General features: G+C 60.8%; 3 protein-coding genes across 5 annotated transcripts in view; 1 reads left to right on the forward strand and 2 right to left on the reverse strand.

Annotated features, from left to right (window-relative positions):
- The window catches only part of CD72 (CD72 molecule), a 59,084-nt gene extending 54,311 nt beyond the window's left edge, over nt 1-4,773 (reverse strand). For 2 of the 3 annotated variants that reach the window (XM_089779501.1, XM_089779500.1), the window contains exon 1: nt 69-153. In XM_089779501.1, the coding sequence (XP_089635627.1) occupies nt 69-153 (85 nt within the window). Of the gene's footprint in view, nt 1-68 lie in introns of all 3 variants that reach the window. The other variant, XM_089779499.1, reaches the window with a different exon arrangement.
- A 173-nt stretch (nt 4,774-4,946) lies between these two features.
- On the forward strand, nt 4,947-6,469 carry LOC149524258 (uncharacterized). The gene is made up of 2 exons (XM_089779502.1): nt 4,947-5,614; nt 5,810-6,469. Exons 1-2 carry the CDS (start codon nt 5,065-5,067, stop codon nt 6,352-6,354), a joined length of 1,095 nt encoding a protein of 364 aa, XP_089635628.1. The 5' UTR covers nt 4,947-5,064; the 3' UTR covers nt 6,355-6,469.
- A 2,013-nt stretch (nt 6,470-8,482) lies between these two features.
- On the reverse strand, nt 8,483-15,937 carry LOC142825842 (killer cell lectin-like receptor subfamily G member 1). The gene is made up of 6 exons (XM_075917928.2): nt 15,203-15,937; nt 14,342-14,443; nt 13,064-13,123; nt 12,644-12,792; nt 11,007-11,110; nt 8,483-10,339 (listed from the first exon to the last, which is right to left on the reverse strand). Exons 1-6 carry the CDS (start codon nt 15,276-15,278, stop codon nt 10,138-10,140), a joined length of 693 nt encoding a protein of 230 aa, XP_075774043.2. The 5' UTR covers nt 15,279-15,937; the 3' UTR covers nt 8,483-10,137.
- Nucleotides 15,938-26,201: the final 10,264 nt, after the last annotated feature.

Genomic DNA, 26,201 nt, shown 5'->3' on the forward strand with positions numbered 1-26,201 from the left:
GGGGGCCAGTTAGTCTGCAGGGATGCCCAGGGCGGGGTGGCACCAGGCAGGGGCAGGTCAGCTCTTACCTGCCTCTGGAGCCCTGGAGGACGGGCTGCTCCCCGTGGGGGTCCTCACGAACCGCAGGTCGGCATAAGTCACATTGTGCGCCATCTGGGAGCCGGCTGGGCTCCGGTGGGGGAGGGGCTGGCGGTGGAGAAGCTGGCAGTGCCCGGGAGGCGCTGGCGGTGGAGAAGCTGGCGGTGCCCAGGCGGCGCTGGCGGTGGAGAAGCTGGCGGTGCCCGGGAGGTGTTGGCGATGGAGAGGCTGGCGGTGCCCGGTAGGTGCTGGCGGTGGAGAGGCTGGTGGTGCCCCGGAGGCACTGGCGGTGGAAAGGCTGGTGGTGCCCGGGTGGTGATGGCGGTGGAGAGGCTGGCTGTGGATGCGCTGATGGTGGATAGGCTGGCAGTGCCCGGGAGGTGCTGGAGGTGGAGAGGCTGGTGGTGCCCGGGAGGCACTGGCGATGGAGGGGCTGGCAGTGCCCAGGAGGTGCTGGTGGTGGAGGTGCTGGTGGTGGAGGTGCTGGTGGTGCCCGGGAGGAGCTGGCGGTGGAGAGGCTGGTGGTGCCCGGGAGGCACTGGCGATGGAGGGGCTGGCAGTGCCCAGGAGGTGCTGGTGGTGGAGAGGCTGGTGGTGCCCGGGAGGCGCTGGTGATGGAGGGGCTGGCAGTGCCCAGGAGGTGCTGGTGGTGGAGGTGCTGGTGGTGCCCAGAAGGTGCTGGCGGTGGAGAGACTGGCAGTGCCCGGGAGGGGCTGGCGGTGGAGGGGCTGGCAGTGCCCGGGACAGGCTGGCGGTGCCCAGGAGGGGCTGGCGGCGGAGAGGCTGGCAGTGCCCGGGCGGCGCTGGCAGCAGAGGGGCCGAGGAACTGTCTGGCTCGTGCGGAGGCAGAGGACAAGTGATCCCGCTGACAGCAGGAAGTAGAAATTTGCATTGAGCTGGGAGCAGGTGGGGCCAGCCAAGCGCAGAGGGGCTTTCACCAGCAGCCAACTTCCCTTTTAGTGACGCGAAGCAGGGAAAGTCCTGCCCTGGGGCCCGGCCCTGGATTGCAGGAACTTGGAGGAAAGGCCCCTTGGTGGGGGGCTGGAGCGATGCGCCCCGGGCTACCGTGTCAGGCTTCTCCGCCCGGAGTCGGAGCCTCGCACACACGGAGCAAGGGGCGGGGCCACACAGCCGCCCCGTGCACCAGGCCTGCTCTGGTTACTGTGGGACGCGGTGGCCCCGCGTACAGGCAGGGTACGGAGCTGGGCGCCGGTTCCACACACTGCGCCCCTGGGGCTGGTGGGCTCTCAGGGCCGGCTCTCCGCAGCCAGAAGGCCCCTGCTGGCCTCTCCCACAGGGCGCTGACGTACCCTAGCCGAGGTGCCGTCCTGTACAGCGGGGCTGACTGTGCCTACACCCTGCACATGGCCACGCTGCCCTCAAACCTCTCCCCAGCACGGCACCCTGAGGCTACAGGCTGTGGGGGGCTGGCCAAGGCGCGAGTTACCGGCACGTTGCCGTTATTCCAGCACTTTTACAAGTCAAAGCAACTTTCCTGGCTCTGCTTCCGCAATATTACAGCTTCTGCCTCGTGCCTCAGAGCCTTGAGCACCGGGACAGTTTGGGGTCACCCATTTCTTGCATCCTCGGCCTGAAACAGCCGAGCCAGATTCTGCCGGCGTCAGCCTACGGCTTCCTTGTGTGTCAGCTCGTCTGACCCGACCCGGCTTCCTCTGCACATCGCTCCCTGTGCACCGCGCTCAGTCTTAGCCTCTGCTCCGCATGCTGGTTCTGGGCGGCTCTCGAAACGTTCTCTGCCTGGGGGCAGTGGCAGGCGTCGCCCACCTAGCGAGAGGGGCAGGTCCCCAGAGACCAGCGACCTGCCTGGACCAGGGCCCTTAAGCGTGGCCAGCACACAGCTGGGGACGCGGCTGGGACCCCGCCAGCCAGCAGGGACCCCAGGGCTGCTCCCCTACGGGGCACGGACAGGGCACTTGATCACGTGACCGGCTCCAGTTTGGGAGGTGCCAGGAGAACAGAGGATTCCCCTCCGCATGGCCCAGGGGTAACAGGGTCCTGGGGGCCCCTCCCTCTCGTCTCCCTGCCCTCCGCTCCAGCAGCCTCGCAGGACAGAGCCGGGAGGGGTTTGCTGACCAGCCTGAGTCGGGACGGGCCCCAGGGGCTGTGAACCCAGCAGCTAGTTCCTCTCTGCTCAGCGCTTGCCCCAAGGGGGCTGCAGACAGGGGAGTGGAGTATGACGGGGGGAGTCCTGCTACAGTTAGTGAGACCCACAGCACCTCTGCCAGCCCTGCCTCTGTGGCCTGCGCCTGCAGCCCGACAGACCACCCGCCAGAGATGTGTCTACCCAGAGCCGGGAGTGGCTTGAATCATAGAATCCTAGAACACTAGGACTGGAAGGGACCTCGCGAGTCATCGAGTCCAGTCCCCGGCCCTCACGGCAGGACCAAATACTGTCTAGACCATCCCTGATAGACATTGATCCAACTTACTCTTAAATATCTCCAGAGATGGGGATTCCACAACCTCCCTGGGCAATTTATTCCAGTGTTTCACCACCCTGACAGGAACTTTTTCCTAATGTCCAACCTAAACCTCCCTTGCTGCAGTTTAAGCCCATTGCTTCTTGTCCTGTTCTCAGAGACCAAGATGAACAAGTTTTCTCCCTCCTCCGTATGACACCCTTTTAGATACCTGAAAACGGCTATCATGTCCCCCCTCAATCTTCTCTTTTCCAAACTAAACAAGCCCAGTTCCTTCAGCCTTCCCTCATAGGTCATGTTCTCTAGACCTTTCATCATTCTTGTTGCTCTTCTCTGGACACTCTCCAGTTTCTTCAGGTCTTTCTTCAAATGTGGTGCCCAGAACTGGACACAAGACTCCAACTGAGGCCTAACCAGCGCAGAGTAGAGCAGAAGAATGACTTCTCGTGTCTTGCTCACAACGCTCCTCTTAATACATCCAAGAATCATATTTGCTTTTTTTGCAACAGCATCACGCTGCTGACTCATATTCAGCTTGTGGTTCACTATAACCCCTAGATCCCTTTCTGCCATGCTCCTTCCCAGACAGTCGCTTCCCATTCTGTATGTCTACGTCTACACTGGCACCCTTTTCCGGAAATGCTTAAAATGGAATAGTTTTCCGTTATAAGTATTTCCGGAAAAGCGCGTCTACATTGGCAGGATGCTTTTCCGGAAAAGCACTTTTTCTGGAAAAGCGTCCATGGCCAATGTAGACGCGCTTTTCCGGAGAAAAGCCCCGAATGTCATTTTCGTGATCAGGGATTTTTTGCGGAAAAGGCTACTGTGCTGTCTACACTGGCCCTTTTCCGGAACAGTTTTTCTGGAAAAGGACTTTTGCCCAAACGGGAGCAGCATAGTTTTTCCGGAAAAACACTGACAATTTTACATTAGATCGTCATTGCTTTTCCGGAAAAGCAAGCGGCCAGTGTAGACAGCTGGCAAGTTATTCCGGAAAAGCGGCTGCTTTTCTGGAATAAGTGGCCCAGTGTAGACACAGCCAAAGTGTGAAACTGATTGTTCCTTCCTAAGTGGAGCACTTTGCATTTGTCTTTATTAAACTTCATCCTGTTTACCTCAGACCATTTCTCCAATTTGTCCAGATCATTTTGAATTATGACCCATCCTCCAGAGCAGTCGTAACCTCTCCCAGCTTGGTATCATCTGCAAACTTAATAAGCGTATTTTCTATGCCAATATCTAAATTGCTGATGAAGATATTGAACAGAGCTGGTCCCAAAACAGACCCCTGCAAAACCCCACTTCTTATACCTTTCCAGCAGGATTGTGAACCATTAATAACTACTCTCTGAGTACGGTTATCCAGCCAGTTATGCACCCACCTTACAGTAGCCCCATCTAAGTTGTATTTACCTAGTTTATCGATAAGAATATCATGCGAGACCGTATCAAATGCCTTACTAAAGTCTAGGTATACCACATCCACCGCTTCTCCCTTATCCACAAGACTCGTTACCCTATCAAAGAAAGCTATCAGATTGGTTTGACATGATTTGTTCTTTACAAATGCATGCTGGCTGTTCCCTATCACCTTGCCACCTTCCAAGTGTTTACAGATGATTTCCTTAATTACCTGCTCCATTATCTTCCCTGGCACAGAAGTTAAACTGACTGGTCTGTGGTTTCCTGGGTTGTTCTTATTTCCCTTTTTATAGATGGGCACTAGATCCCTTTTCCAGTCCTCTGGAATCTCTCCTGTCTCCCATGATTTTCCAAAGATGATAGCTAGAGGCTCAGATACCTCGTCTATCTACCTTTAATCAGGCCCTGGTGACTTGCAGGCATCTAACTTTTCTAAGTGATTTTTAACTTGTTCTTTTTTTATTTTATCTTCTAAACCTCCCCCTTCCCACTAGCATTCACTGTGTTAGGCGTTCCTGCAGACTTCTTGGTGAAGACCGAAACAAAGAAGTCATTAAGCACCTCTGCCATTTCCAAGTTTCCTCCAAGATCTCATGGTCAAGCCAAAGCGGTTTGCTTTGTCGACAGAACTGCATGTAGTCCAGACGCTCTTTGTCAACAGAAGCTTGTTGATAGTATCTGTGGACAAAGCCTCTGTCGACAAAAGCCTGTAGTCTAGAGACGTACCCTCTGGGGGTATGTCTACACTAGAAAGTTAGTTCGAACTAACGGACGTTAGTTCGAACTAACTTTCCTATGCGCTACACTAGCGCTCCGTTAGTTCGAACTTAATTCGAACTAACGGAGCGCTTAGTTCGAACTAGGTAAACCTCATTTTACGAGGACTAACGCCTAGTTCGAACTAGCTAGTTCGAACTAAGGGCTGTGTAGCCCTTTAGTTCGAACTAGTGGGAGGCTAAGGCTTCCCAGGTTTCCCTGGTGGCCACTCTGGCCAACACCAGGGAAACTCTATTGCCCCCCTCCCGGCCCCGGAGCCCTTAAAGGGCCACGGGCTGGCTACTCACTTTGTGCCAGTTGCAAGGCTGCCAGCACCCGTGCCTGCACAGCCTGCACCTGCCACAGGATGAGCCAGCCATCCGAGGGCTCCCAGCCCTCCACTGCTCCCCACGACCAGCCTGGCGGCTCCCGGGAGCCTGCCCGGGGGCGCAAAAGGCGGGCGCCCGCCTGGTCAAGTGCGGAGATCGTGGACCTCATCGAGGTTTGGGGGGAAGCCTCAAATGTCCACGATCTCCGCACTAGCCACCGGAACGCGGCCGTCTACGGACGCATGGCTGCCAGCCTGGCCGCCAGGGGCCACCAGCGCAGCCGGGAGCAGGTGCGCTGCAAGATTAAAGACTTACGGCAGTCCTACTCCCGGGCCTGCCTGCCAGGGGCTGACCCGGAGGCCTGCCCCCACTTCCATGCCCTGGACCGCATCCTGGGGCCTCATGCCGTCCCTGCCCCCCGGGACGTGATTGACCCCGGGGCAGAGGGACCGCTCCTGGACACCGAGGAGGAGGAAGAGGGCTCTGAGAGCCAGGAGCCTGCCGCCAGCCTTCCCAGGACCCGGGACCCCCGAGGCACCCCACAGAGCCGCTCGCCTGCATCATCAGAGGCCGGGGAGGCGTCCACCTGTGAGTACCCTCGTGTTCCCCTTATGTGTACGGGGGGCTGGGGCGAGAGGGAGCCCCGGGACCGTGCGCCTGGGCCTTGCCCACTACGGAGCAGCAGCTGGGGATCCTGCAGGGGCCCTGGCCTTGCAGAGGGGAGCTGGGTTTCACACACCTGGGCCCCTGGGGTAATTGACCGCTGGTCTTCTTGCACCACAGCTGCAGCACCGGGGACTGCAGGGCGCACCACACCGCCTGCAGCAGCCGCCCGCGCCCGGGCAAGCAGGACAGCCAGGAACCAGGAGGACTACCAGAGGCGGCATCTCCGGTTCCTGGACCGACAGCTCCGTCTCCAGGACCACTGGGTCCAGGAGGACCTCAGGCTGCGCCAGAGGAGTCTGGAGGCCCTGGAGGAGCAGGGCCGTGCCCTGCGAGGCCACCTCCAGAGCCTGCTAGACCGCTTTCCATTTCCTCCTCCCCCTGCTCCCCCTCTTGCTCCCCCTCTTGCTCCCCCTGCTCCCCCTCTTGCTCCCCCTGCTCCCCCTCTTGCTCCCCCTGCTCCCCCTGCTCCCCCTCTTGCTCCCCCTGCTCCCCCTCTTGCTCCCCCTGCTCCCCCTGCTCCTCCTGCTTCCGCTCCTGCTTCCGCTCCTGCTTCCTCCACACCCCCTGTCCTCTCTGCCCCCCCCTCCACAACCATTCCCCACCGACGCCCCCGGACCCGCAGTGTGGCGAGACGGGAGAGGCACCCAGACTCCCACCCCTGAGCTTTCCTTTCCCTTCCTCCCTTCCCTCCCCTCCCCTTCCAGCTCCCTCGTCCCAGGTTTCCCCCTCCCTTCTCCCACCTTCATTCCTCCCTCCCCCACCCCAGTTCTCTGAAATAAACAGACATTTTTGTTGGAAAAACAGGTGTCTTTATTGTACAGTAGATAGGGAGGGGAAAGGGGAAGGGGGGGGGGTAGGGTGGAAGAAGGCCCCGGTGGGGCATGCAGGGAGAGGTCAGTCCTCCTCCTCCTCCACCTGGAAGCTGTCCCGCAGGGCTTCCCGGATCCGGATGGCCCCCCGCTGGGCTTCCCGGACGGCGGCGGTGCGGGGCTGACCGTAGTGTCCAGCCATGCGGTCAGCCTCAGCCATCCAGGCTGGCAAGAAAGCCTCCCCCTTCCGCTCACACAAATTGTGGAGCACACAACATGCCGCCACCACGGGAGGGATGTTGTGCTCGGCCAGGTCCAGACGGGTGAGGAGGCATCGAAAGCGGGCTTTCAGTCGCCCGAAGGCCCCCTCCACCACGATGCGGGCCCTGCTCAGCCTGTTATTGAAGGCCTGGCGGGAGGGATTGAGGTGTCCCGTGTAGGGCTTCATGAGCCAGGGCTGCAGTGGGTAGGCGGCATCCCCCACCAGGCAGACGGGCATGTCCACGTCCCCGACCCTGATGTGGCGGTCGGGGAAGAAGGTCCCGTCCTGCAGCCGCTGGCACACGGAGGAGTTCCGGTACACCCGGGCGTCGTGTGCTTTGCCGGACCAGCCCACATTTATGTCCGTGAACTGTCCCCGGTGGTCACACACGGCCTGCAGGATGACGGAGAAGTACCCCTTGCGGTTCACGTACCGGGACGCCTGGTGTTCCGGGGCACGGATGGGGATGTGCGTCCCGTCGATGGCCCCCCCGCAGTTGGGGAAGCCGAGGGCGCCGAATCCCCGGATGACGGCATCCGGGTCGGCGAGGCGGACCACCCTGCGGAGCAGCACCCGGTTGATGGCCTTGACCACCTGCGGAGAGAGACACAGCAAAGCGTCAATCAGTGGGGCGCCCGGGTGGCTGGGAGCGTGCGTGCCCTGGCAGTGCCCCGCGCCCCACTCCCGGAAGCAACCCCCCTGGCGGCGTGTAGTACGGCCGGGACAGCCCGACCCCTCCGGTGCGGGGCGCCTTCGCCTCCTCCCCCCCCCCCCTTTGTCCCTGGGGCGGCCCATCCCCTCCTCGCAGCCCCCCTCCCCCCCGGCTCGGTGGCCGACGAGCGCCGTACCTGCATGAGCACTGCTCCGACAGTGGATCTCCCCACGCCGAACTGGTTCCCGACGGATCGGTAGCTGTCCGGCGTGGAGAGCTTCCAGAGGGCGATGGCCACCCGCTTCTGGAGGGGGATGGCGGGCCTCATGCGAGTGTCCCTTCTTTGCAGGGCAGGGGCGAGCCACTCGCAGAGCTCCAGGAAGGTGTCCCTCCTCATCCTAAAGTTCTGGGTCCACTGTCGGTCGTCCCAGCGCTCCAGGACGATGCGGTCCCACCAGTCGCTGCTGGTGTCCAGACGCCAGATGCGGCGGGGCACGCCGGTGCCGGGGCGCCGCCGCGGCTCCTCCACGGCCCCCAGGGCGGCCAGGCGGAGAGGCAGGGGGCTGACGTTCCCCAGGTGGTGCCAGGCAGCCTCGAGCCATTGCTGGCAGGCTTGCAGCAGCAAGTCCAGAACGTGCACCAGAAGGTGCAGGGCGAGCCGTGGCTCCATGTTGCCACCTGCGGCGGTCCCCCCCGAAGGGAAGCACCGACACAGACGGGCACAGAGACCGACGCTTTGCTGTCCCTCGGCGAGGTTGGCAAGCAAGCAGGAAAAGCTGAGAACCGGCTGTCCAGGGGGGGTCCCTTTAAGCACGAGCCTCAGATAGCCTCAGACAGCAGCCACACAAAGCAACTGCTGACCTGATGCCCTGCCAGAACCGGTTTCAGCTGCCCTTAAATGCCCCCCTGCGTCCAATCAGTGTGGACGCGCTAGTTCGAACTAGCAAAACGCTAGTTCGAACTAGTTTTTAGTTCTAGATGCGCTAGTTCGAACTAGCTTAGTTCGAATTAACTAATTCGAACTAAGTTAGTTCGAACTAGCGCTGTAGTGTAGACGTACCCTGGGTTAGGCTAAAAGGCGTAAAAATCAAGGGTGAGGTCGTGCGAGGGGTCTGCTCCAGGCCCCCTGCCCAGGCGGACGGGGTGGATCAGGCTTTTTTAAACAACTCACAAAATCGCCGGAAGCGCAGGGTTTGGTGGTGAGGGGGGACTTGGACTCTCCAGACGCGTGTGGGGAAACCAACCCAGCGGGGCCCAGACTGTCCCATACGTTCTCGGACTGCGCTGGAGACAATTTGTTTTCAGGAGGCTGGAAAAGGAACTGGGGGAAGCTGCTCTCGATTTGATTTGAACGACTAGGGAGGAGCTGCTTGAGAATCTGAAAGTGGAAGGCAGCCGGCGTGAAATCAGAGTTCACAATTGAAAGGAAGCGTAGAAGGGAGAACAGCAAAACAGAGACATGGATTTCGGGAAGGAAGCTCGGTGCTGCAGCCTGGGCCAGGGCTGGGCTCCGTGTCCCAGGCCGGGCGTCACCTCCCCGGGGCCGCAGGGCAGCAGACGGTGCCTGCAGAGCAATCCACGCGGGGCCGTGTGGCCTGGGCAGGTTCCCCTCCCCCGACACTGCGCAGGAGACACGAGCCTCTTTACACTGTTTATTGGGGAGATCCACGGGGGGGAGCCCCGCTCCTCAGGCCCCTGCTGCCCATCACCATGGCATCAAATCTAGAGCAGCAGCGCGGCCCCTAGGAAGCTCCAGCTGGGGTAACGCCTGGGCTGGGGGCGCCGGGGTCAGCGCTGGGGGGTTTCCACAGGGGAGCCCGGCTGCAGTGGCTGGAGTTGCTGAGATCCCTGCAGAGGCTCCGGATTCGCCCGGTCTCAGGACACTCACGCCCAGCGGGTCCCTGCACCCGGGCAGGCTGGTCCCAGCTCTCACCCCCTGCCCCAGGCTCTGGTCTGTGCTGGCCCAGGGCACGGCTGCACGCGGGGCCAGCGTGTGAAATTCTGGCTCCGTCGGAGCGGGACCCGTGCCTGCAGGGCCAGAGCTGTGCCCAGGGCCGCTGGAGGGAGCAGAGCAAGGGCCTGGGGGAAGCCTAGACCTCGGAAAGGGCAGCAACCGCAGTCCAGGCCGGCTGGCACCTGGGTAGCGTCTGCACACTGGGCTGAGGAGGGGATGTGCCAGGAGCCCTGCTGTGCTGAGCCACGCCAAACCGAGCTGTGCCGTGCCGTGCTGCACTGAGCCACGCCAAACCGAGCTGTGCTGAGCCGAGCCGTGCTGCGCTGAGCCACGCCAAACCGAGCTGTGCCGTGCCGAGCCGTGCTGCGCTGAGCCGTGCCAAACCGAGCTGTGCTGTGCCGAGCCGTGCTGTGCTGAGCCACGCCAAACCGAGCTGTGCCGTGCTGAGCCGTGCTGCGCTGTGCCACGCCAAACCGAGCTGTGCCGTGCCGTGCCGTGCCGTGCTGCGCTGAGCCACGCCAAACCGAGCTGTGCCGTGCCGAGCCGTGCTGCGCTGAGCCACGCCAAACCGAGCTGCGCTGAGCCGTGCCAAACCGAGCCGTGCCGCACCTGCCGGGGTCAGACACAGCCGCGCTGCGAGGGCCGAGTACAGCAGACACGCTGTAGGACGAGTCCTGGGCAGTGGTGCCTGGGCTGGCGGGAGCGTGGGGCCTGTGGGGGGAGGGGAACCGGAGCCGAGGGGGCAGGTTGCCGGGGCAGGGGCTGCTCTCACTGGGGCTCGGTGCAGGTGTACGTGGTGTTGCCCCAGAGGAAGGCGCGGGGGGCAGGGCCGTGGCCGCACTGCAAGGCGAGGGCGCTCTGCTCACAGATCCAGGGGCAGGCGTCGGAGCACTGCCCAGCCACCAGCCTGGAGCCAGACACCCTCCCGCAGGCCAGGAAGGAGGCCGTGAGGCGCGTCAGTGGGAAGAGCCTGGGGGGAGAGAACACAACGGGCAGCGTCAGCGACTCCTCCGCAGGCTGGAACCTGCCGCCTCCATCGCAGAGACCCCCGGGAAACAGCCCCCCGTGCGCCCCACAGGGCCTCTGGCAGAGCCGGGCCGGGCCCCTGCACCCCACAAACAGCAGCCGCCGGGTATCCCAGGGGCTGGCCCTGGCAGCTCTCCTGGTCGTTGGAATCCTACGCCCCGAGCTGTCCTACCCCACCCCTCCTCTGGACGGTCCGGCCCCCACACTGGGTTAGCCCATGGGGCCCGTGGCCAGTCCTCAGGGTGGTGCTTCCAGGAGCCGGGGCCCCATCTGGCCCAGGGGCCCGCGGAGGCTGTTGGCTTCCCTGCCCGTGGGCCCCTCTAGCCTGGCTCTGCCCCAGCCGGCCGTGGGGCCGTGGGCACGGTGGGTGCTGCCCTTCCCTGTAGGGTGGGGGCCCCGCCAGCTCTGGGGTGCAAACAAATCCACCTTAGTGCAACTCCGGCACGCAGGGCGGGGGCCCACAGATCAGAGACCCTGCTCCCAGCCCTCCTGAGCATGCCGGGGGGGGGCAGACAGCCCACGTGCCAGTGTCCAGAGCCCCCCAGGGTGCAGAGGGAGGCCCCAGTGGGCAGCCCGGGCGGGGGAGGCCTGGGGCTGAGGCCTGGACCTACCCGTTCAGTGCGGAGCCGTCCGCCCACTTCCAGTCAGCCCGGGCACGGTCCCGCTTCAGCCCGACGTGGTACGTGTGGCCCCTGGACACGCGCTGCAGGAAGGCCTGTGGCCCGAGAAACCCGCGAGTCTGAGCCCCGCTCGGGCCCCACGCGCCTCCCCCGCCCCCACGCCTCCCTATGCACCTCCCCCCACACGCCTTCCCTCCCCACACGCCTCCCCCTCCCCCACGCTTCCCCTTGCGCCTCCCCCGCCCCCACGTCTCCCTATGCACCTCCCCCCACACGCCTTCCCTCCCCACGCGCCTCCCCCTCCCCCACGCTTCCCCTCGCGCCTCCCCCGCCCCCACGTCTCCCTATGCACCTCCCCCCACACGCCTTCCCTCCCCACGCGCCTCCCCCTCCCCCACGCTTCCCCTCGCGCCTCCCCCGCCCCCACGTCTCCCTATGCACCTCCCCCCACACGCCTTCCCTCCCCACGCGCCTCCCCCTCCCCCACGCTTCCCCTCGCGCCTCCCCCGCCCCCACGTCTCCCTATGCACCTCCCCCCACACGCCTTCCCTCCCCACGTGCCTCCCCCTCCCCCACGCTTCCCCTCGCGCCTCCCCCGCCCCCACGTCTCCCTATGCACCTCCCCCCACACGCCTTCCCTCCCCACGCGCCTCCCCCTCCTCCACGCTTCCCCTCGCACCTCCCCCCACGTGCCTCCCCCACCCCCACGCCTCCCTATGCACCTCCCCCCACACGCCTTCCCTCCCCACACGCCTCCCCCTCCCCCACGCTTCCCCCTCGCGCCTCCCCCGCCCCCACGTCTCCCTATGCACCTCCCCCCACACGCCTTCCCTCCCCACGCGCCTCCCCCTCCTCCACGCTTCCCCTCGCACCTCCCCCCACGTGCCTCCCCCACCCCCACGCCTCCCTATGCACCTCCCCCACACGCCTTCCCTCCCCACACGCCTCCCCCTCCCCCACGCTTCCCCCCGCGCCTCCCCCTCCCCCACGCCTCCCCATGTGCCTCCCCACCCCCACACCTCCCCACGCACCTTCCCTCTCCACACCTCCCCATGTGCCTCCCCCACCCCCATGCCTCCCCACGCGCCTCCCCCACCTCACCACACGCCTCCCCATCCCCCACATGCCTCCCCATGCCCCATGCCTCCCCACACGCCTCCCTATGCACCTCCCCCACACACCTTCCCTCCCCACATGCCTCTCTCTCCCCCACACCTCCCTATGCACCTCCCGCCACGCGCCTTCTCTCCCCACGCCTCCCCCCTCCCTATGCTCCTCCCCCTCCCCTACACCTCCCCCCACACGCCTCCCCCTCCCCACGCGCCTCCCCCTTCCCCACCCCCGCCTCCACACCTCCCTATGAACCTCCCCCATGCACCTTCCCTCCCCATGCCTCCCCACACGCCTCCCCCTCTATGTGTCTTCCCCTCCCCCATGCCTCTCCTCCCCATATCTCCCCCCATGTTTCCCCCACACATCCCCATGAGCCTCCCCCCATACACCTTTCCCCCCCATGCCTCTCCCCCTCCCCACATGCCTTCCCTCCCCCCAGGCCTCCCCCGTGCCTCTCCCTCACACTGCGCCATGGCCGGGCCGTGCGGCCTGGCGCTCGCTCCGGGCACACTCACCAGTGTGGCGTTGGTGCTGAGGGTGGCGAGCCGGGCGCCCCGGGAGCAACAGTCCTCTCTGCTGCTCTCCCAGTCCCGCCTGGCCGAGGACAGGAAATAGCACTTCCCACCATGCCGCTGCCAGCCGGCCGGGCAGCACTGGTACCGCCCTGCACGGAGAGGGGTGGTGGGCAAAGCGGGAGCCCTGCCGGTGCCCCTCTGCCCCAGCCCTGGGCCCAGGCACCTGGAGCTCTCCCCACACGGCCCCAGCCTGCCCAGCGGCGCACCGGTGCTGGGGTGAGGCGGAGGGTCTCCCAGGCTGCTGAGAGAGCAGGTACTAGACCCGAGCCTGGACAGCGGCTGCAGGGAAGGCCTGGCTGCTCCGTCCTACCGGGCTGACTCTGGAGCCAGCCTTTGCCCGGCCCCGGCCCCCTCTCCTACCTGCCAGGAACCCGCTCTCCTCGGCACTCCCCGGCTCCGACGCACAGCGCCCCACGCGCCCTGAAACGGCAGACTGTGAACGCAGGAACTGCCCCGGCTCTGCCCAGGCGCCCAGCACTGCCCAGGGGCAGCCGCGCAGGGGGTAGAGCGGGGGAATCCCCCCCGCCAGTCAGGGCTTAGCGCAGGCCGGGGTCCCAGGGATTCACTCCGGCTACAAGCCCTTGTCTCCCCTGGGCTGGAGCGCTGGACGCCCTCGTTAGCCTGTGAGGCAGTGGGGCTTTGGGGGCTCCAAGGGGGGGTACATGCAGGGGGGATCAGTGCCGGATGTTCCTGATTTAATGCGGCAAGGGGGGAGTTTGTTGTTGCAGGGAACAGCCCAGAACTGGAGCCGGCGTCTGGTGCCCCCGGCTCTGCTCAGAGGACACGGCTGGATCCGGCCAGACGACAGACCAGGGGCGGCAGGGGGGGGGGGGGGGGGACGACCCTGGTGCCTGGCCCAGCTGGTCCCAGCGAGGGGGGAACACTGGCCGGGGGGGGAGAAGAGGGGCCCGGGCGACCCTCTTACTTGCGGGGGAGGGGCTGGGGTTATTGGAGGCTCTGCTGGGAGACGGGGGCTGTTTTGGGGGCTGGGGGCAGGGCAGGCAGGACTCAGCCGGCTGCGGGGAGGCTGGCATGGGGCTGAGGTCCCAGCCGACTGGCCTGAGGGATCCTGTGCTGGGTTCAAGGCTCCATAGCCCCTCCTGTTTGGTGCTGGCTGAGTCGCTCTGGGCTGGGGAGCAGGGGGGCATCGTTCCCTCTGGGAGGGGAGGCCCGGGGGTCCAGAAGGAGGGGACCCCCCGAGGGGGCTCACGGCGGCTGGAGGCCCTGAGAGGCACAGTCCTGTAGGCAGAGGGGCAGACCCCCCAGGTGAGAGTGGGCCCCCCAAGAGAGGGATTCTGCCCAGGAGCCGAGGGGCCAAGTGTGGGCACGACCTGTGAGCCGCGACACAGCCACACAAGGGTTAATCCTCATTGGGTCCTGCTGAGCTTTGGGCTCAGTGTGTCATGGGGCAGGGAGTTCCCCAGGTTCCTGTCAAAGGTGTTGCGTCTGACCCCTGGCTGGGCCCTTGCTAGGAGCCAGGGAGAAGAGACGTCTCCAGTCTCCGGGGCTTGTTCGGTGCCCGCGTAGGCCAGTGTGCCGCGGGCATTTCCCGGGCTGGTCACGGCTCCGACCGCGCCCCCGTGGCCCTGCGGGGTGGGAGCTGCCGGGAGACGGGGACCGGACGCTGCCCGTACTCACCGTGCAGGCCCAGCCCCACCAGCGCTGCCAGGAGCAGGAGGCAGAGGAGAGCCAGGCCGAGAGCCGCCCGCTGCCAGACGAGTGGGGAGAGCCGCTGCAGGGCTACCGGAGAGAGAGACGGGGTCACTGCTAGGGGGTGAGCGCAGCAAAGCAGGGACCCCCCCAGGCAACAACTGCAGGCCCTGGGGGCCACCCGCGGATCCCTGGGGGCAGAGCCCTTGGAGGACACAGCACAGAGCCACCCTACAGCTCGCTGGGGGAGAGGGCAGCACAGAGCCAGCTGTGGCTCGCTGGGGGGGCACAGAGCCAGCCGTGGCTCGCTGGGGGGGGCACAGAGCCAGCCGTGGCTCGCTGGGGGGGGCACAGAGCCAGCCGTGGCTCGCTGGGGGGGCACAGAGCCAGCCGTGGCTCGCTGGGGGGGGCATCGCGCCATAGCTTGCTGGGGGGGAACAGTGCCAGCCGTGGCTCGCTGGGGGGGCACAGAGCCAGCCGTGGCTCGCTGGGGGGGAACAGTGCCAGCTGCTGCTCACTGGGGGGGGCATAGCGCCAGCTACGGTTCGGGGGGGGACAGCGCCAGTTGTGGCTCGCTGGGGGGGGCTCTCTTGGGGGCGCAGCGTGGCAGGGTCCCCGGGCTGCCAGCTGAGTCCCCTTTGCTCCCGCCCTGGGACCCAAGGCTTCGCAGACAGCAGCGCCCGGCCGTGGCCGAGGGCTGCAGCGAGCCCACGGCAGGCTGGGGAAAGCAAGGCACGGGGAGGGCCGGAGCCCGGCGTCTCCGGGACGCAGCAGCGGGTGCCGCCCGTGGCTCTGGAGCAAGGCGCCGCTGGCCGGTGGCTCTGCCGAGCCCCTCCCGGGGGGCGTTACCTGCTCGCGGGGCTGGGGGGGGCAGGTTGAGCTCAGCGTACACGACCCCCTCTGCCATCTCGCAGGCGCCGTCCATGCTCCGCGCCGCGGGCCGCTCCCCCCAGCCCGTGAAATGGAAAGTGTCGCGGCGCGTCCCGTCCCCAGGGACACCAGCTGGGCAGACGGCTCACAGCCCCATGGCTCCCCGGGGAGGAAACTCTGCATCCGGGGTGGGGGTGGGGCTCCTGGTGCAGCCCCGGTGACTCCAGGGGGAGGGCGGAGCCAGCGGAGGGGGGGCCGGCGTAGCCCTAGTGGGTCCAGGGCACCATGAGGCCGTGCTGGGCTCCAGCCCCACCCAGAGCAGCATCAAAGGCGAGAGCCCCCCAGGTCGGTGCCCCCCCATTGCTTGGTGGAGCGGCACACGCCCACCCAGCCCTGGTTTCTGCGTCGCGGCTGGCGGCTCATGCATGCAGCACATGACAGTGGCGTGGCCACGGGGCAGACAGGTGTGGCGTGGGCGGCCTTCCTGTCCCAGCGTCATGGCGACAGGCCTCGGGGTCCCCCCCCCACCAGGGCTGCGGGGACCAGGGGCGGGGCAGGGGAAAGCGAGCAGGGAGTTGGCCGCAGCCCTGCCCATCGGGGCCCCGTGCCCGGCCCAGCATCCCCGCTAGGCGCTGCCCATCGGGACCCCGTGCCCAGCCCAGCATCCCCGCTAGGCGCTGCCCATCGGGGCCCCGTGCCCGGCCCAGCATCCCCGCTAGGCGCTGCCCATCGGGGCCCCGTGCCCGGCCCAGCATCCCCGCTAGGCGCTGCCCATCGGGGCCCCGTGCCCGGCCCAGCATCCCCGCTAGGCGCTGCCCATCGGGGCCCCGTGCCCGGCCCAGCATCCCCGCTAGGCGCTGCCCATCGGGGCCCCGTGCCCGGCCCAGCATCCCCGCTAGGCGCTGCCCATCGGGGCCCCGTGCCCGGCCCAGCATCCCCGCTTGGCGCTGCCCATCGGGGCCCCGTGCCCGGCCCAGCATCCCCGCTTGGCGCTGCCCATCGGGGCCCCGTGCCCGGCCCAGCATCCCCGCTAGGCGCTGCCCATCGGGGCCCCGTGCCCGGCCCAGCATCCCCGCTTGGCGCTGCCCATCGGGGCCCCGTGCCCGGCCCAGCATCCCCGCTTGGCGCTGCCCATCGGGACCCCGTGCCCGGCCCAGCATCCCCGCTAGGCGCTGCCCATCGGGGCCCCGTGCCCGGCCCAGCATCCCCGCTAGGCGCTGCCCATCGGGGCCCCGTGCCCGGCCCAGCATCCCCGCTTGGCGCTGCCCATCGGGGCCCCGTGCCCGGCCCAGCATCCCCGCTAGGCGCTGCCCATCGGGGCCCCGTGCCCGGCCCAGCATCCCCGCTAGGCGCTGCCCATCGGGGCCCCGTGCCCGGCCCAGCATCCCCGCTAGGCGCTGCCCATCGGGGCCCCGTGCCCGGCCCAGCATCCCCGCTTGGCGCTGCCCATCGGGGCCCCGTGCCCGGCCCAGCATCCCCGCTTGGCGCTGCCCATCGGGGCCCCGTGCCCGGCCCAGCATCCCCGCTAGGCGCTGCCCATCGGGGCCCCGTGCCCGGCCCAGCATCCCCGCTTGGCGCTGCCCATCGGGACCCCGTGCCCGGCCCAGCATCCCCGCTAGGCGCTGCCCATCGGGGCCCCGTGCCCGGCCCAGCATCCCCGCTAGGTGCTGACCTTCGGGGCCCCGTGCCCGGCCCAGCATCCCCGCTTGGCGCTGCCCATCGGGGCCCCGTGCCCGGCCCAGCATCCCCGCTAGGCGCTGCCCATCGGGGCCCCGTGCCCGGCCCAGCATCCCCGCTAGGCGCTGCCCATCGGGGCCCCGTGCCCGGCCCAGCATCACTGCTAGGCGCTGCCCTGCCCCCACAGCCCGATCCCAGCCAGGGACCGTGTCTTCCTGCTGCTCTGTGGCCCGTGACTGTGGCTGCTGACGTGTCTGAGGTGCCGGGAATCAGACAGCTGGCCCCGGGGGGGGGGGGGGGGCTGCAACTGCCGTGCAAGGGAAATGCCGAGTGACCCCCCCCCCCCCCCCCCAGGCTGCAGCCTGACAGGGCCTGCTCGAGCGGGACGCTCCGGCGAGCCAGGTCAGGGTGACTGGCGTAGAAAACGGGCAGCCTGTCACGTTGCTGAATTGGAGGGAAGCAGCCAAATCGCTGCTGCACCCCTAGGTGGGGGTGTTGGCCCCAGAAATTGGTATGGGGGGAGCCATGTGGGGTATTGAATGGGAGATTGTTGTTTGTTAATCTTATGTACGCTATTTATGTGAGTGTATAATGTCTGTGTGTGTAGGTAGGAATCTGTAATCTGTGTGGAAGCTGAATATTTCTGTGAATGTGGTTAAGCATGGCTATGGACAGGCTGAGTAGCAAAGCCCTGTGGAACAATGGCTCTCAATAGGCTATGGACACACCCAAAGAATGGGATTTGTCACCTGAGGGCAGCCAGCAGGGAACATAGAGATTGGCCTCTGACCAGGTGACTGGCTGCATACTAGAAGAGGCCAGGAAGGAGTATAAAGAGGCCATGTGGTCGATGCCATTTTGTTCTCAGCTCAGCACTTCATCCCAGAGGCAGCACTGCAGGGATCGAAGAGCCCGGAAGACCTGTGAACCCATCCTGATCGTAGGATGTGCAATAAGAACTTTTAAACCAGCAGCTGCAACATCTCTGCTAGAGCCTGCATCGAGAACTGGGAGATTCGGTGCATGTAACGTACTGTACTTTAATAACCTTACTCTCAGGCTTTTCTTTCTTGTAATAATAAACCTTTAGATATAGATTCTAAAGGATTGGCCCAGCGTGATTTGTGGGTAAGGTCCAGAGGGTAAATTGACCAGGGATCTGTGGCTGGTTTCTTGGAACCGGACAGAACTTGTTCGGGGTAGGTGGGATTGGGTGCTAGGACCCCCCACCTGTGTATGAGGCCCGGGGCCATCTGGGGCACGGATATTGCTGGGGTGTCGGAGGGGTTTTGCTCAGGAGGCTTCAGGCAGGCAGCTGAAGCGCTCTGTGGGACTGGTTTGTGGCCTGTTTGGAGAGGTCACCAGTCAAGGGGGCTGTAAGAAGCCCCGGATTTGAGCAATTCGCCCTGAGCGGACGCCCTCAGCTGTGCCCAGACACGGCCCGGTCTGTCACACAGCCCCAGCCCGAAACTGAGGACCCTTCACTGGCAGGGCCCCCAGCCCACCTGCTTCCCTCTGACGTGCCTGCTGCCCTGTACCCCGCCCCCCCAGCACCCTCCCTCCGGCGCTGAGGGGGTCTGCAACCCGGCGCACCAGCTAACCCTTCCCCTGCTCCTCTTAGGGTTGAAAGTTTTATTCTTTTTATATTTCTTATTTTAGGTACAGGAATGTCGCAGCTCTATAGCAGTATCAGGCACGTATACATATTAACATGCATTTCATATTTTACAAACTAAGTCCCTTCAGTTGAAGGCCTAGTTTCTTTGTTCTGAGGTAGAAAACCAGTTGTGGGTATTGTGGCGGTGTTAATGAGATGAGAGGGATTCTGCCAATGTTGAAGGCCAAGCCTCCATTGTTTAATGTACGACGCTGTTGCTTTGCCGTGCAGATCTGTACCCCAGAGACTAGTGTATGTGGGAGTGTGAATGCGTCGAGATAAGATGCAGTTCTGTGGCTTTAGAACCAGATGGTCAAAGAAGGGGGTTGAGCGAGGGCGGGCGAAGGCCAGAGGACGAGACAACCTGACTGCGGAGGAGTCATCTATCCCCATCAGTGCATACCCCTACTCCCGAGAAGATTGGGTAACTGGCAGACTGACGAGCCTTAGGGCGGAGCAGTCCCCCGACAGGACGTTTGTTACAGGGGGAACCTTCGGGAGACGTTCTGGGAACACTCCCATCAAACAGATAACAGCGCACAGAGCGAGATCCATGGATTTTAACCGGAGGAGGAGGAATACATAAAGCAGGGAGCTTTGCTATGGAACTTGGGGCTCGTCTGCCTCACTGTCTGGAGAGGAGCATCGGATCGACCGACCGACAAGGCCCTGCTCCCCCTGTGCTCAATCTACCTGGCCACTAGATTGACAGACTGTGGACTGGTAACTATAGCCTCGGGCAGAACTGTGTGTGCATGATGATTGGTGTGTGTGTGTGAGTGACTGAAAAGCACATGCAACTGCTGTATTCTCAGTCAATGCAGCATCCTGCCTTTTCCCCCATAAAAGATCTCGTGGGCTTTGTTTAAGCATAACATTTTTGGTGGAGAATGCGGGGGCAGGGGAGAATCAGTATGCTGTAATTATTGACAATATTACTAAAAAGGTGTGCACACCCCAGTCAGGAGATACCAGCTAAAAAGAAAGAATTAATTGTGCTCACTACTGTATGCACTGTTGTGCATTATTGGTATACATACACACTCGGTCAGAGCAGGGCGAGAAATAGGGCAGAGGTTTAGTATCCCTCTCTCCACCCCAGATTGCTGGGGGGAATTTGATTACAGGGGGCCGTCTGCCTAGGGAAGTACCCTGAATGAGGTGTGTATACCCCCGGTCGTAGTAGGGTCGGGCAACAGGAGGACTTAGTGATCCTCGTCTCCAAACTGGAGTAACTTTCGGTGCATACACCCTCGGTCGTAGTAAGGCTGAGCACAAGAGAGGAACTTAGCATTTTGCTCTCTGATCCTACGGGAGGGATTTACTTGTGATTGCGGGGGGCTGTCTGCCTAGGGAAATACCCTGAGTCACCCCGTGTACGTACCCTCAGGGGTAGTAGTGCCAAATTATACAAAGGGAAGCTTAGTGTCTTTCCCTCTGGCCCAGAGAGGGTTAAATTCAACAAGCAGGAGTGAGAGAAGGAATCTGTAAGCCTGAGAGCTGACGCGGGCAAAGAAAAGATCAAAACCCCTTGAATACAGAATTTCCACTACATGCATCTGACGAAGTGGGTCTTTGCCCACGAAAGCTTATGCTCCTACACTTCAGTTAGTCTATAAGGTGCCACAGGACTCCTCGTTGCTTGAATACAGAATGTTTAGGCGAAAAGAGTCCCCTAAGGACGATGCTCAGGAGGAGCTGAAAAAGCTGCCGTGTGTAGAAGAAATAACCCCTTTTAAAGAAGTTCTGCAAAAATGGACGAAACAAGCAATAGCTGACGTCCAGGCTGTAACGGATTTGGAAGACAAACTGGCAAAATACTGATGGATTTAACCCTTCAACCGTACTGAAAAGGGATTCCGCTGCACTTTGGTTGTTATGGGCCGCCTGTAATGGGGCGTTCCTCCGGCTGGCTAATTGCCAAGCAGCAAACACTACCCTGCGCGAGAAGCTCAAAGCGAGAGGCAGAAAATTGGAAAGTATTAACTACAGGCGTTCGCGGACAACTAGATGTGCTTAAAGACACTGGAAGGGAACTGAAAACCAAGGAGACGGGATTGCCAGAACAGGTGGAGGAAAAAGATACGATCATGAAAGAAAACCAAGTCCTACAGGGCACGGTAAAGAAGCTAACACTTGAGCAGGGTAGAGCCCCTGCAAATCACAACCGCTGCGAATCTGTTATCAAACAGCTTAAACCAAAGCCAGGCTTGGCAACCCGTCAGGTCGCAGCAGTCACAGCAGGAGAATGGGACCCGACACAGTCCGGGGAAAACCAGGCCTGGGAGGAAGGAATATGGGGCCCCAAAGAAACCTGAGAGGGAGATATATGGAATAGCCCGCAGGACTGTTTATACTATGAGGGTGCGGCCCCGATAGCGGCTACCAACGCACCACGGTAAGCGGGCAGTACAACTATTCCCACGGTGCCTGTACAGCCACCGATCTCAAATCAATGGCTGGGGCTTTGGGGACCCTGAGTCGAGAGACCTTTTCCAGGTGGGGCACCAGCGATGTTACTTGCACGAAGGGAAGGACTCACCACCCTGGAAGCCTGCCGGCTAATGGGAGCGTGTGCAGCCCGAGATCAGAGCCACCCCGGACAGACTGAGACTTAATAACCACACTGGACTCTTGACTCTGGTGGCCCCATTCGGAATGCAGTTAGCCAGACATAATTTTATGGCACAGGCTGTGGCATCCACTCAGGAGCCTACTGAGGACCCTGAAAGTTATTTAACCCGGTGGGCCCTGATGCAGGGAATGGCTGGTTAGTGCCAGTTGCTGTGGCTGTCCCCAATATAGACACCTTACCGTTTGACACCCAGTCCCTGAGGGACTGCGCCGCCTCTGTGAACCCGACTATTCCAGTGAACTGGCAGGATGGCCACCCAGCCCCCCTAGGGGAACTGAGGGGATTGGTCCCACAGATAACGACTCACTCCGGACCACGACCCACTATCAAGAAAGAAAGGGGCTCTTATGTAGCAGCAATAGAGCCAGCAGTCACCTCTACAAATGTCAGAGGCTGGAGAGGGATGGCAGGAGACAAATCGCTTGATCATTGTCTTCAGTCCAGCCTCTCTGGGGCACCTGGTGCTGGCCACTGTGGGCAGACAGGATACTGGGCTAAAGGACCTTTGGTCTGACCCAGTCCGGCCGTTCTTATAAGAGTGGCACAAAAGGAATTATTGGGAATCGGGGAGGGTACACCAGGGGTCGTTCCCGGGGACGAGGGAACCGAGGTCAGCAGGGAGACCGAGTAGATCCAGGTCTCCGACAGTATCGAGCCAACACTTCTAACAGCAGGAAGAGGGAAAGAAAGGGTTAACTGAGGGTGAGATTCGCCGACTAGCCTGGCGGACTCTGATGCAGTGGAGAGCTAACCGTACACAGCGGGATGGGCACCACCTCTGAATTAGGCTGTGAGTTCAGTATATTTGCAAGGGAGTAGCCTGTGTAACCCCCAGTGCTCCACCACCACCGCTTCTGAATAGCACACAATAGGGAGGCCCGCTGAACAACGAACTTCCCCCTTCAGTAGGGGCACAAGCTGGAAGTTCATAGGAAAGGTCCACTGGGACCCGGGAGGAAGACCATGTGTGTATGTTCAGCAGGGTAACACTACCCCGACATCGGCTTCAATAGACACAGAAGCGGCTGCGTCTCTAATCAAAAATACCCCAAAAGCAGGAAGGAAACAAACAAGCAACCTTCAATTCCTTCCAAGGCAACCCCAGTATTGGGTGGGAATGGGAACACGCCCCCTTTTCAGTACAAGCATTTCAAACCTTTGGGAAGCTGATTCAAACTGACATGGCTGACGACGTGACTCTGGGCTCAGTTGGCTGTGCTCCAGTAGCATAGTGATAGACATGCCGGGGTGTGCTAGGGAAAGCTGATATTCCCCCTCCCCCTTCTGGGAAGATTGATCAGAAATTGGTTTTAGCAAAAGGGGGAGAGCGACCAGTTGCAGCATTATCAGTCCAACCAGTTGAGGAATGGCGCCAGAGATTCCCCGCAGTCTGGACGCAAAAGAAAACAGACTGTGGTAAAATTGATGCTTGTGTAAATGTTGGGGAATTAGTGCCTCCCCAGAAACAGTGATAGAGACACCCACCTAACCGCAGGAGGATTCTTACCGACAACCACAGGACATACCACGCCAATACCAACCCTGCAACATTCCCTTGCAACAAACCCTGGTGCCAGCTTTGTCCACATATTCACTCTGCTGACACCATTATTGGACCTAACCATGCCAGTTACAAGATCAAGAACACGTATTCCTGTGCATCCAGAAATGTAATGTATGCCATCATGTGCCGACAGTGTCCGTCTGCTTTGTACATTGGACAAACGTCTCAGACACTTCGCCAAAGGATCGATGCCCACAAAACAGACAGAAGACTCTCTCGCAGAGAGGAAGCTGTTGTTTGTTCCCCAGAAACAGTCTTCTTATCCACAAGAAGCAGAGGCTCAACTGACACAGACTATTCAAGAGTTGGAACAGCAGGGGTAATTCGGAAAACAAATTCACCTTTTAACTCCCCTGCATGGCTGGTATTGAAAGCAGACGGCCAGTCCTGGTGCTTAACAATTAATTACAGGAGGATTAATAAAGGTGCCGTACCTATGGCACCTATCGTGGCAGATATGACCCAGGCCACATCAAAGTATTTCTCAGTGATTGATCTAGCTAATTGTTTCTTTGCTATTCCCCTGCATCCTGATTCACAGGGTCGATTTGCATTTACAGTAGAAGATCAGCAGTGGACCTTTGCCGATTGCCCCAAGGGTACCACAATAGTCTGGCAATCGCACACCGGCATGTAGTGGATATGCTGGGCAGATTGAGCCCACAGGATAGGCAATTTGTGATTTCCTATGTAGATGATATTTTGGTTTGGGGGAAACTGAGGCACAGACACGGCTGATAACTGAAAAGGTGTTCGCATGAATCCAGGAAACAGGCTTCAAGGTAGCCTTAGAAAAGGCTCAATTAGTGCAGCCCCCTGTCACATATTTGGGTATAGTCATTGGACAAGAAGGGAGACAGATCGATCAGCGTAAGGTAGGAGCCTTAGCAGAAATGCCGGCTCCTACCGATGCCCACTCCCTGCGGGTGCTGTTAGGGGGGTTCCGTTTCCTCAGATCACACATTTACAGGTACGCTGAGATCACCCACCCCTTGTGGCGATTGCTATAGAAAAAGGCCACCGGGGAGAGGAGCAAGATGCTGCGTGAAAGCTCTTAAAGCAAAAAGCCCCCTCGGCCCCAGCACTACGCGTCCCTGGTGAATCAGCCTTTCGGTATTCGCTTGGCTGCTCCATAGTCACAGCACAACGAGGAGCAGAAACAGGTTCCAGGAGCAGGCGAATCCAGGCAGTTCCAAGGAGCTGAGACACTCCGACCCCTGTGAACGTGAATGCCCAGCAGCTGTCTGGATAGTGCCATCTTCTGAGCTGCTTACAGGCACGGCTCCAATCACCATACAGAGCCCTCACACGCCACTCAAGTACATTTTGTCAGGAAAATTGATGGGAGGGAAAGGGTCTCACCGCAGAATGGCACGAACAGAGGAGTGACGGCAGAAACAGGCCTACACCAGACATGCTAACACGTGCTTTAATCGAGAAAGGAAGCAGACATGACCGTCCAGAGACCACCTTGGAGCAAAGGATTGCTCTAATGGAAATGCTCCCACTAGAGGAATTAGATACCGTGGGGCAAGAGAAACATATTGGGTTCACTGATGGTAATGCAATGGTAAAAAATGGGGAAAGATGTAGAAAATATGCAGCCATCAATTTAGACAAGGAAGTTATCCAGGGACGGCTGGACCAAGGGTCAGCCCAACATGCAGAATGACATGCAATTTATCAGGGTACTTTCCCTTGCAACAAACCCCGTTGCCAGCTTTGTCCACATATTCACTCTGCTGATACCATTATTGGGCCTAACCAAGTGAGTTATAAGATCAAGAACACACATTCCTGCGCCTCCAGAAATATAATCTATGCTATCATGTGCCGAAAGTGTCCGTCTGCTATGTACATTGGACAAACGTCTCAGACACTTCGCCAAAGGATTAATGCCCACAAAACAGATATTAGACAAGATCACAAAGAAAAAACAGTTTCTTGCCATTTCAACCAGAAAGGACACTCTCTCAATGACTTAATTACCTGCATCCTGCTTCAGAAGACATTCAAATCTGCACTTGAAAGGGAATCCTCTGAACTGTCATTCATGCTAAAATTCGACACTCTCCGCGGGGGGCTCAACAAAGACACCAACTACCTTACCCATTACCAAGATAGCTTCCCCAATTATCACCTCTAATACCATTAGCTCACAGACATCTACCTTTCCCCACCTCTAATATCACTAACTCGCAGACAGTTACCTTCCTTCCCCCTCCCCCCGCCCGCATCCCCCTCCTGATCTGAAATGTGATTTGTCCTTTTCATATGTGTTCATTTTTTTAATTGTATCCTTTGGTATATATGGTTGTGACTATTTTCTTCCACTATTTGATCTGAGGAAGTGGGTCTGACCCACGAAAGCTCATCATCTAATAAACCATCTTGTTAGTCTTTAAAGTGCTACATAGTCCTGCATTTTGAAACAGTACAAGCATTCACCACGCCCAGTGTATATTTATGCGAAAAGCAACTTTTGCATTCAGGGAATTCAGTTCTGGATGCAGGACTGGAAAAGAAATGAATGGAGGGCGATGGATGGTAAATAAATCACCTACCCTGATGAGTGGAAGTGGATTTCTCAGTGGGTAACAGAGAATTCTAACCAATTGAAAATCGGCCATGTAGAAGCCCACAGTAAAGTGACAAGCAAAGAAGCAATCTGGAATAGTGGGCAGATGCTATCGCCTGGCAGCACAACAAAGCAATTGTAGCTAGAAGCCAGGTGACACTGCCAGAAAACACCGAATTCCAGGGAAGGTGGAAAGGCCGGAACTGATTAGCATAGCTCACCCGTTTATGCATGAAGGGGTAAAAGGAACCTTATATCGGTTACAGCAAGTAACAGACTGGGAAAGCATGGAGGGTGCTGTCAGAACACGGGTGAGGAACTGTATTCGGTGTGCACAGGATATAGCACTACCCCGTCACTGGCAGCCCATGATGCACCAGCGAAGGCTTGGGCCCTGGCACAGAGTCCAAATTGATTTTATTGACAAGTTACCGCGGAGCAAGGAAGGGTTCCAATATCTACTGGTGGTCGTTGATTCTTTTTCAGGATGGGTAGAAGCATTTCCTACTAAAACAAATAGCACCACAGTGGGGGCTAAAACGTTTTTTAATGAGGCGGTATGCAGATATGGCACCCCAGAGATCATAGACTCTGACAATGGGGGAGCCTTTGTGGGAGAAATGTTTACTTTAATGTTCCAGGCTTTAGGAACTCAAGAGAAGTTTCACATCCCGTACCGACCCCAATCCTCGGGGCAGGTAGAACGCAGGAACCGCACCATCAAAGAGGCACTACGGAAAGTAGTTAGCCACACTGGAAAAGACTGGCCAGACAAACCGCCTCTAATTCTAGCTGCCATCTGTAGCACTGGCAGGCTGAGAACTAAAATCCAGCCATTCCAACTCATGTTTGGACACTCTATGCATC

Source organism: Pelodiscus sinensis, chromosome 6 (assembly GCF_052426305.1).
Source record: "Pelodiscus sinensis isolate ZL-2025 chromosome 6, ASM5242630v1, whole genome shotgun sequence".
In the NCBI taxonomy this organism is placed as follows: domain Eukaryota; kingdom Metazoa; phylum Chordata; order Testudines; family Trionychidae; genus Pelodiscus; species Pelodiscus sinensis.

What these genes read in the sequence shown, in the direction of transcription:
- LOC149524258 (XM_089779502.1), top strand. Translation starts at nt 5,065, where the DNA reads ATGAGCCAGCCATCCGAGGGCTCCCAGCCCTCCACTGCTCCCCACGAC. An exon ending in GGCCGGGGAGGCGTCCACCT is followed by an intron (nt 5,615 to 5,809) that starts GTGAGTACCCTC and finishes CTTGCACCACAG; the next exon opens with CTGCAGCACCGGGGACTGCA.
- LOC142825842 (XM_075917928.2), bottom strand. Translation starts at nt 15,278, where the DNA reads ATGGACGGCGCCTGCGAGATGGCAGAGGGGGTCGTGTACGCTGAGCTC. An exon ending in GGAGAGCGGGTTCCTGGCAG is followed by an intron (nt 12,793 to 13,063) that starts GTAGGAGAGGGG and finishes CTCTCCGTGCAG; the next exon opens with GGCGGTACCAGTGCTGCCCG. An exon ending in GACGGCTCCGCACTGAACGG is followed by an intron (nt 10,340 to 11,006) that starts GTAGGTCCAGGC and finishes CTCTCCCCCCAG; the next exon opens with GCTCTTCCCACTGACGCGCC.